The sequence below is a fragment of the Chrysochloris asiatica genome, unplaced genomic scaffold (assembly GCF_000296735.1).
Source record: "Chrysochloris asiatica unplaced genomic scaffold, ChrAsi1.0 scaffold00063, whole genome shotgun sequence".
NCBI lineage: Eukaryota > Metazoa > Chordata > Mammalia > Afrosoricida > Chrysochloridae > Chrysochloris > Chrysochloris asiatica.
This window is the reverse complement of record NW_006408581.1, coordinates 6,078,189-6,089,100: the sequence shown is the minus strand read 5'-3', so window position 1 is coordinate 6,089,100 and position 10,912 is coordinate 6,078,189. Positions and strand designations below refer to the sequence as shown.

General features: G+C 36.7%; 1 protein-coding gene across 4 annotated transcripts in view; it reads left to right on the top strand.

Moving 5' to 3' along the window:
* PCDH9 (protocadherin 9) overlaps positions 1–7,828 on the top strand; it is a 1,452,459-nt gene extending 1,444,631 nt beyond the window's left edge. For all 4 annotated transcript variants that reach the window (XM_006864304.1, XM_006864302.1, XM_006864303.1 and 1 more), the window contains one exon: positions 7,455–7,828. In XM_006864304.1, coding sequence (XP_006864366.1) covers positions 7,455–7,828 — 374 coding nt within the window. The remainder of the gene's footprint in view (positions 1–7,454) is intronic.
* The last annotated feature ends 3,084 nt before the right edge of the window (positions 7,829–10,912 follow it).

Genomic DNA, 10,912 nt, shown 5'->3' with positions numbered 1-10,912 from the left:
TTGCTGTTAAATAGGAATCTCCTTGTGCTAGGGCCCTTAAGTTCCGCTAAAAGGCTGGATTTCCATCTTCGGATGTCAATCAAGAGGCGGAAGCGCAGCAGGGGTGACTGGGTTGTAGTGAGACGCTTTGGGCTGTAAAGATTTACAGCCTCAGAAACCCTATACAGGGTCACTAAGAGTAGCAACTGAGTCAACAGCACACAATCACCACCACCATTCTGGAATTCCAATTATGTGTGAGTTTTTCTTCTTGATACTATCCCAAATAATTCTTCTTGTTGTTTTTATGTGCCGTACAGTTGATTCTGACTCATAGCGACCTTGTACAGGGTTTCTGAGGCTGTTAATCTTTACGGGAGCAGAAAACCTCATCTGTCTCCCGTGGAACAGCTGGTAGTTTTCGAACTGCTGACCGTGAGATTAGCGACTTGATTTGTAACCACTAGGCTACAAGAGCTCTTAGGCATTCTTTAATTTTCTCCAATGTTTTTTTTCCACTGAGTTTTCCTTAAACAAATAGGTGACAATCATCTGTTCTGCAGATTATGTCTTTCTTCTTTGATTCAGTTCTGTTCCTATGCTTTTCATTGAATTTTCTGTTTTTGAAATTTTGTTATGAATCTTTTGGGTTCTAGTTGCTATTGTTGCATGGTTTCTAATTTATTTTGCCATTTTGTTCTTGTGTTTTTCATCTGATTTTTTCGTTAATTCATCTGCGATTTCCTTGATTTGTTCTGTTTTTCCCTTGATTCCTTGGAGAGGACTATGTATTCGTCTTTTGAATTCTTTATCAGGTACTTCCATTTCCATTTTTTTCTTCCAGAAGGATTTCTAGTCCTTTATTTTGGTCACTTGCTGGATCCATAATGCCCTGCTTCTTTAGGTGATTTTATACTTTCTGTTGTCCCTAAGGCATGAAGGTGTTATATTTATTTATTGTCTGCTTATTTTTTGCATCCTGACTTTTAAAATATACATGTCTGAGTAGATGGGACAAACATGCTACTCTGGTTTTCAGTCTGTTTGTGCTGGCACTCTCGTCACCTGTCTTCTGGTTGTTGGGTATGTGAGCATGTTTCTGTTTATTGGAGCAGCTGAGGATATGACTGGTATGTTGTTAAGGTGATTGTCTATTCAACCTATCACTTGAGCATGAGTGCAGGGAGTGTTCTCACAGGTTGCTGGATTGGGTGTTGTGTGTCCACACTGCCAGGTGGTTGTGGTGAGGGTGCCTGGGTTGTCAGTCACTTGGTGGTTGGTACAGAATCTCTCACTGATGGTCCTGGGTGACCAAGTCTGTGTACGGGTGGTTGGAATGGATACAAATCTCTGGTTGCTGTGGAGGAATGGTTTGGGATAAAGGCTAGAAAAGGACCACCAGTCCTCACAGACCTGCTAGGAGTATATTCCCTGTCTGCTAATTCACAACATGAAAGATGGTGCAGGTGTCTTAAGGAAGTAAGAGCTACCACTGGTCTCTGGTCCCCAAGTGCAGGCAGCTGGACTTATTTATGTCTTGTAGGCCCCAAGCACTGGTGGCCACAAGGAGAAAGGATTGTCAGTTCACTTTCAGGAGTGGCTGAGTGAAGGGAAGCTTGTTACTGGTTTGTGGGCCCGTGGCTCAGAGGGTGGCATCATGGTGAGTATCTCTGGAATGTGATCACCTGTAAGGAGGGGATAGATGAGGATATGGTAGTACACCACCAGTCTTTGGGCTTCTGGGGTGACAAATGGAGCTTGAGATGAGTGCACCTAACTTGCACAGAGCAGTGCACTCTCCTGGTTGACTCCGTGCAGAACCACTTCAGCTTGGATGCACCAGGTCATGGGGTAGGGGTGGAGCTTCACCTAAGAACCCTGTCTACTTTGTCTCAATAGGGCCACAAAGTACAGGCTCAACTGGCAGGGTGCTGGTAATACATAATTCTCCATATTCACGGTTTTTGTATAGTCTCGCCTTGTACTTGACACTAGGTGCAATTCTTTAGTCTTGCTATTGATGCTCAGGGTTCCAAAGTTGCCAACTATATACAATTGATTTGTTTTCCCAGATCTTTGTTGTAAAAAAACACATTATGAGATATCTGACAACAGCACCAGCTTAGATCACTCCCTTCAGAATTTTGTTTTCCTCTTCTTCAACAGCATGAAAAATTCAGTCTTTGTTAAAATAAGAAAAACAAACCAGGAACTAGGCAACAGTTAATATATGTCAGATTGTAAATTTTTAAAGAGTAGGGAAAGATTGCACTTTCTTTAATAATCAATGCTTATTCGCCAAAGAATAAGAAAAGTTTTTTTTTTTTTTTTAATCTTACTAATTTATGATACAGACTTTATGAAAGAAAACTTGAAAGGATTGGTAATTCCTAAAGTAAAACTTGCTTTTTTTCCTCCATTGAATATTAGGGTTGTTGGTGTTAGGTGCCACTGAGTCAGTTCCAACTCATAACAACTCTGTATATAGGCGTTTCAGAGTGGCTGGTGGGTTTGAACTTAACCTATAGTGTGTATCCTACAGTGCCACATCAGGACTCCAACATTTGTGTAAATACTGGGAATTTTATATTGTATCTAAGTGTCTGAAAAATAAAATTTTCTTTATTTGATGTCATATCTGAAAATAAAAACTAGCAAAAGCACAATGCAAAATATATTTTCCAAGCATGTAAGTTACGCTGTAAAGTATTTCAGTAAATAATATCTATAAGACCTATTTAAGAATCTAATTTTTCTGAGTGCTATTAAATTTATTCTGACTAGTAACGGCCCTGCATAGGATTTCTGAGGAGCAGTTGGTGGGTTTGAATCACCAACTTTATGGTTAGCAACTCAGTGCTTATCCTATAGTGTTAGACCAGGACTACAGAAATCTTTATAACATCTCACAGTTTAATTATATACTTAAAAAAAGAAAAATCTTCAAATTTGTTTGCAAAAACAAATCATGGAGTTCTGGTGTGGCACTGTAGGATAAGCACTTGACTGTTAACCAAAAGATTGGCATTTCAAACGCACCAGCCCTTCTTTACCCGTATAAGTTTCTCTCTGAGTCGGAACCAACTCCATGGCACTTAGCAATGACAACAACAATCGTGGCAAGAACAATTCTCATAGAGCAAAACATATTATTTGACTGAAAGAAACTTATTCTAGAAGGAGAAGCATATTTTTTGTTGTTTGTTGCCATCTAGCTCACTCTGACTCATGGTGGCTCAAATGCACAAAAGAAAGACATATATTCTGGCCCTATTCCAGCTTTACAAACACCAGTATGCTTGAGCCCATTGTTGCTGCATGGTGTATTTGAAGTGATTTTCAACCTAGAGGGCTCATCTTCCAGCTCTATATAGGGCAATACTCTGTTGTGATTCCCAGTCTATCCATAGGCTACTTTTCAGAAGTAGATCCTGAGGTTTTTCTCCCTATTCTGTCTTAGTCAAGAAGATCTGCTGAAATGTGTCTACCACAGATAACCCACTAGTATTTTAAATATTGGGGTGTCTGCATTATAGTAGCATACAAGCCATGGCAAGGCATATTGGAAAATGTTCTCTAAAGAATAGTTTTCATATTCTCTCTTTTTTTGATGAGATATCACTGGTATTTTTGAGCTATATGATAAAAAAAATTATTTTCTCTTTGAGATATTAAAAAGGAAAAAAAAAAAAAGTATTAATGATACCAAAGAAGTAAAGGTTAAGGATTGGCTTTTTGTCCTTAGTTTACATTATATTCCAAATTAGTGATTTACTACTTTATCTCCATTAATGTCTAGAAAGAAGGAATAGATTTAATAGAAGTTTAACAGTTCATTCATTAACTGTCATAGAGTATTGCTAGGCAAAGGGATTTGTTGGTGAGAAAGATTTTCGTGCGATGTTTGTGAAATAAGAAACTTCTATTATAATCACTAAAGGGTTGCCTTTAAGCTGGAAATCTTTACTAATTGCTCAGAACATTTTTATCCTCATAAAACTTTAATTAAAAATGAGCGGCATTCATAGATCACCACTATGGCTTAGCACTCTGAGAGAATCAGAAGACAGGTAAAGCACTTTCTTTTCCATCAATAAAATCTCGTTAAGAGAAAACAGAAATACAAACTTACACTATGAATGTAATGCTATTGTTAGTTGTCATCAAGTTGACTTGGACTCATTGCAACCTTATGTATAACAGTCACAAACCAACTTTATGTGTCACAGATAGAAATATTTCACACTCCTTTGATATCTTTATGATAGCTGGTAAGCTGTTGTGTTCTATTTTGAATATCTTCTAGCCTATTGGGACTCAACGTGTAGCACAAAAATAAATAATATTCTGTTGTGATTCATAAGATCTTCATTAGCTAATTTTTAGGAGTAGATCACCAGGCATTTCTCCTTAGTCGTCTTAGTTTGGAAACTCCACCGAAATCTGCCCAACATGGGTGATTTTACTGAAATTTGAGACATCTGTAGCATAGCTTCCAGCACACAACAAGCATAGTGCAAGAAGTTAACAATTGGGTATTGACATAAATGTACTAAATCCTCCCCCAAAGTAACGAAAGAACATGGAGTTCAGAGTTGAGTGAACTCAGTGAGGAAATTGATAATTCATGAACTAGGGAAGGATATGGAAATCTTCATGTTTCCTATGGAACATGAATTGGTAGAGTTATGGAAACTTGTTTCTGGTATGCACACTGTAAGCTAATCCTTGAAAGAATCAGTAATGAAATGAAAGCAGGCCAAGGAAAAAACATCTTCTGATGCTAATTGCAAGGAGTCTGGATTGGCTCGAGCAATTGAGCAATTCTGACTCATAGAGACTCTATATAGGGTTTCCAAGGAGTGACTGGTGGGTGTGAACCACCAATCTTGTGGTTAACAGTCCAGTGCTGATCCTATGGTGCCATACCAGGACTCTGCAGTGACATTGTTGTTGTTAAGTGCCATCTAGTTGCTTCTGACTCATAGCGACCCTGTGTATTTCTGAGGAGTGGCTGGTGAGTTTGAAACATCAAACGAACCTTCTGGTTGAGAACTTATCCTACAGCACCACACCAGGATTCCTCCAAAGCACCATCAGGGCTCCTTAATAAATATCAGAGTCCTGGTGTAGTGCAACCCTGTATAGGGTTGTTATGAGTCAGAACTGACTCAAAGACACTTAACAACAACAATAAACCCCAAAGTGGACCTCTAAAAGTCAGAATGAATGAGTTCAACTTTTAGAATGTGGCCAGTTTGTTAAGGAAAGAAAGGCTCATGGAGGTGCTGATGGTTGTGCTCCTTCGAGTCAGTTATGACTCACAGAGTCTCTGGTAGGGTTTCTGAGCCTGTAAATCTGTATGAGGGCAGGAAGCCTCATCTTTCTACCAAGGACTTACTGGTAGATTCTAACTTCTCACCTTGCCATTAGCAGCTGAGGTTGTAATCAATCCATTAGGCTACCAGGGATCCCGAAAGGCTCACATTGTTGTTGTTAAGTCCTTTAGAGTCAGTTCAGACTCATAATGACTTGAATAAGGTTTCCATAGGTGGATTTGAACTGCCAACTTTTCAGTCAGCAGTCTAGCACTTATATTCTGAAAGCCTCAAAGAGAATCTTAGTTATGATAGGAAGGAAGGAAGTAAACATCATAAGCTTATGAAAGAAATAGTTTTAAGTAATAAACCAGTGTTTAAGCCAAACAAACCTAATTGTTTTAAGAAGATGAGAATACAGGTGGAATGGAAAGGCATTTGAAGAACATTTAAAAATAATTTTGAGTATTCTCTCTCTTAGATTTAAAAAAATGACATGAATTTGAGTTTGTATAAGATAGCATAGTTTAGTACCACTCTTTTCACATTCATACTTTCTGATGTTGCTTGCAATTTCTTGTCTCAAGTATTTGCTATCACTGATGCCTGTCTTAGCAGTTACCTTTACAGATGCAAGAAGTAGTCTATGGAATTTCCCACCTTACAATATTATTAAGACAACTAGCTGTTAATCCAAAAAGTCTGAAATAATTAGCACTTCAAAATTTTAGTAGTACTAATTTAGGTTTTAGCAAAGACCTATATTCTATTTGCTTAGTTATTTTAATTGCTAGCTTTGCAAACTTACAGATATGGTTTCTTCTACAGTTTTATCCTGATGACTCCCTGGTTTTGAAAATGCTTTATGCCTCAGGCATTCTTGCCTATCTAGTTAACCTCATTCATAAAATCAATTCCTAATTTCTAAGCTATCACTTATCACTTGATTTTTTAATCAAGGGGGGGGAAATAACAAAAAAAAACCTTTTCCTTAGTCATGGACTATTTGTTTTCTGGTAAAGAGCTGATGATTTCCTTTTTACACATTAAAAAAAAAAAAAATTTAATTTATGAAATCCTGGTTGAAATGTATGTTCTAGATTGCCTTCTCTAAATAAAAGAGAAGTATATATAGTGACTTTTTTCCTCCAGAATATTAGACTCCAGTATAGAAAATAAGTTAGGCTTGGTGATGGTCGTGGTTGTGTGACATCGAGCTGGTTCTGTAACTCAGCGTTTCCTAAGGCTGTAAATTTTTATGAGAGCAGAAAACCTTATTTTTCTCCCATGGAGCAGTTGCTGGATTTGAATTGCTCACCTTTTGGTTAGCAGCCCAACTCGTAACCTACTAGCTACCAGAATTCTTTTATTTACAAAAGATAATGTCCACAAAGTAGCATTTGCATTCGATATTCTTGGATTTGTAGAATTTGCATATTATTCAGTTGTTAATACTTGCATTGTTCTGCTTTTCATGATTTCTCACAAATATCAATTTGTGCTAACAATTACCATAAAACAAATTAGAAAAAAGTATATGCCATGAGAAGAGTTGATTTGAAATGCTACAATATGGGTATATCTGTTTATTATACATAATTATCTATTTACTAATCTAGGAGCCATGGTAGCATAGTGAATTACCAACTGGGCTGCTAACTGCAAGTTCAGCATTTCAAATCTACCAGCAACTCTGTGGGAGAGAGATGAGGCTACCTGCTTCCATACAGATATGTTGTTGTTGTTGTTGTTAAGTGCTGTCAAGTCGGTTCCAACTCATAGGGACCATTTATAGGATTTCCAAGGAGTCTCTGGTGGCTTTGAACTACTAACCTTGTGACATTGTAAGATCAACAATCCAATGCTGATACTATAGCACCATAGTAGGATTGCTCAGAAACTCTGTACAGGATGGCTATAAGATGGAACTGACTCAATGGCACATAACCATTACCACCACCATTTACCATTTACCTATGATTATCTATGTTACAAGTAAACTCTTACTCCACAGCAATGAATATGATTATTTTTGTGTATATCTCAAAAGATCAGGACTGTTGCCAAGTTTCTTAATTTAATATACTTTCTTTTCTTTAAGGAAATAATTTCAAATGGAAATTCTAACCATTGTCTTTCCTGTTTTGTCCTTTGCAGATGGGCCTCTGGGCCCCCGAGGATTAGCTGAAGCTACTGAGATGTGCACTCAAGAGTGCTTGGTTTTGGGTCACTCTGATAATTGCTGGATGCCTCCTGGATTGGGCCCATATCAACACCCTAAATCTCCTCTCTCAACGTTTGCACCCCAGAAAGAATGGATCAAGAAGGACAAGCTAGTGAATGGGCACACCCTGACTAGAGCCTGGAAAGAAGACAGCAACAGAAACCAGTTCAATGACCGTAAGCAGTATGGCTCCAATGAAGGCCATTTCAACAATGGCAGCCACATGGCAGACATTCCTCTGGCAAACCTGAAGTCTTACAAGCAAGCAGGAGGTGCAATTGAGAGTCCTAAAGAGCACCAACTCTAAGAAAAGGCTATAGAGGACCTAATAACTTTAATCTAAATAGACATGCTAATACCTTGTGTGTCAGAGCTTTATGTATTCAATAGATCTCTACAACTATGCCCCTTATAACAGGGATATGCATAAATTTGTTTTAGCACTATGGAGAATACAATGATTTGCAACATAAGAGAAAAATATAGTTCTACTAGCCATGTGGTCTTGTTTACTAGAATTGATTAAATTCTCCAGAGATCTCTCCATTGTGCAATTTTTTTTTTTTTTAAGTTGTATTTTGGTTTTGACCCTGGACTGCTGCTATGAACAATAGAATATGCATTTGGAGAGTAAGGAAGTTCCATGGAGTAGAGTGACTGACAAACATATCCAGTTAGAAATTTGTGCTCTTTTTTGTCATTGATTTGTGCTCAGACCGCTATACTTGACATTATACTTCAACAAAACTTAAAAAGATAAGCATTAAACCTATTGTGCTGTTAACAACGTTAGTGGACACTTGTAAGTCAATCAGTGTTAAAGTATTTGTAAATAGAAGCAAGTTATTATTAACAATTTTTGTGTATTTATAACGTTCACCTAAAATGTTGTAACATAATTCTGTGTTTTACGGTTACTTCTTTACTTTTTATTTTTTAATTTTCTTTTTGTTGTTCTTTTCATTGTTTCTTTTAGTGATGGTGTTTCTGCATTAGTAGTCTGTCTGACACACATTGTTCAAGGATCTCAAACTCTTGGTTTAAAAAAGGTTCTGGAAACTTGCTTCTTGTGTAATAGCTGCTGAGACTAGATTTCTGTTAAAAAAAAAAAAAAGAAAGAAACTTTAAACAAAAAAGAAAAATAACTTCTGCACAAGCTTGAGATTCAGAACCTTTTCTTTACATCCTTTTTTTCAAAGTAGGAAAAAGTAAAATCACTTAATTAGTAGCATTAAGTGAGAGAGTAATGGGAAAATGTTATCCCTCAGAAAGTGGTATATTATCCTGTACCTATCACTCATGCAAAACTAATGTATCAAAATTAGCATATATTGAAGAAAAAAATCACTATTCAAAAATAGTTTCAATTGGGCAACTGTGTGTCTACAACTTTGTTGAAATGGCAGAGTTTGTGTTGATCCTCATATACAATAATGTTGTTGTAACACAAGTGTTATTAGACCATAGCCACAAAATATTTAATGTGTTGTGCCTTCATGATGTAACAGAACATTCTCCAGGTAGGCTAGTTGGGGGAAATAAAGGGATAAATCTCTAATTATTGCTGTTTAACTGTTTGTTATCATAGTTGGTCAATGCCTGGCAGATACCAGCATCTCATCACTTAGGTCAAAACAACAGAGTGATGAGTAATGTTAATAAGATCTCAGTTGCACGTGCAAACAAATCCAAATTCGAACATTCTTAGGAGGTTTATGTTAAGGCATGACAGATGATTTAAACAAATAAATAGCATGCAACAAAATGTCTTTATTGAAAGAAGTGAAAGTTATCTTTATGCCATGGTTCAACATCAGTTTAAAAGTAAAAAAAATAAAAAAAATAAAAATAAAAAAAGGTTTGCTAATCTGATAGTTAATTTGTTCTTACCAAAAATAAAATTACTTTGTAAATAGCAGTTCACTTTTTCCACAGTATAATGGAAAATAATGGGTAGGGGTGCATTGCTTATAGCACTACATTTTTGTTGGTTTGTGAGGGGTGTTTGATGACTTTGACAGAATAAATATCTAAACATTTATCCTTGTTACTGCTTTGCCAGTTTACATTATTTACAGTTATTCAGCTCTTGCAATAAATGTTCTGAATTCCTGATTAAAGTGTGTTATTCTTGGTCAACATTCAAAGTGAGTGCTTTTACACTATAGGCTGGATAATTATATATTGATAAAAGTTAACATTTAATTATAAATCAAGGGTGATTTATTAAGAGTTAAATAATTATGCTCTGAAAATATAGTTCCAAATGAGAAAAAAATTATCTTAATGATCTATGAAATTTCACTCTAGATAAATTCATGGAAAAAGTAGGTTCACGTCTTTGTTCTAGATTCCTACAGGTTTAAGCTAAGTGAAATACCAAGCAAGAACTTAAGAAGATGTTACTAGTTAATTATTGAGGAAAATGTCTTTTTCTGTGTCTGTCTTTAATAAGATTTCACATAATAAACTCTCACTTACTTCAAGTGTTGGCTAAATCAGAAGAAAGACATTCTAGGATTAAGGCATTGAAACAAGGATAAACCCTCATCTGTATTTCTTTCTGATTAGGATGAAAAGCACATAAAGCGTTGAAGGATAAAATATACTGAAACACATACCATGTTTTTGTATTCATCATAGGTCAACTGGCCCAGCTATTACTAATGTGAGCTCTTAAGGCAAATAATCAGGCCTGATTCTTCCTCATGAGTTTTTGAATAGTTGGGAAATAAGAGTCAGGAGTCAGGAACAAGATATTGGCGTGAGCATGACTTGATGAGACTCCATAAACCTTCATCCATGAATAAACCAAATCACAATCAAACCAGTTGCCATCAAGTCAATTCCAATTCATGGTGACAACATGTGTGTCAGAGTAGAACTGTCCTCCATAGGGTTTCCCATGGGTGATATTTTGATAATTGATCACATCAGGTCTGTCTTTTGAGGCATGTCTGGGTAGACTCAAACCTCCAACTTCTCAGTTAGCAGATGAGCACATTAACCATTTATAATATGCAAGAACTCCTTGAATAAGCCAGATCTTACCCACTTAGTCTCAACTACACTTGTGACATTACCCTCTTTTCCTTAAACGGGCAGTATTCACCTGCCCCAGGACTCAGACTTAATAAGTCCCGTAACCAAACCACCTAAATTCGTATTTGTATTGTTATTGTGTGCTGTCTAGTTGATTCCAATTTATAGCTACATTATGTAACAGAGTAGAACTGCCCCGTAGAGTTTTCTAGGCTGTATACTTTTATGGGACCAGATCATCAGATCTTTTCTCCTGCAGACTAACTGCCAGGCTCAGGTAGTAGCTGAGCACTTAACTATTTCACTAGCAGAACTCCTTGTTTAGTTGTGTAGTCATTGCACATTTAAA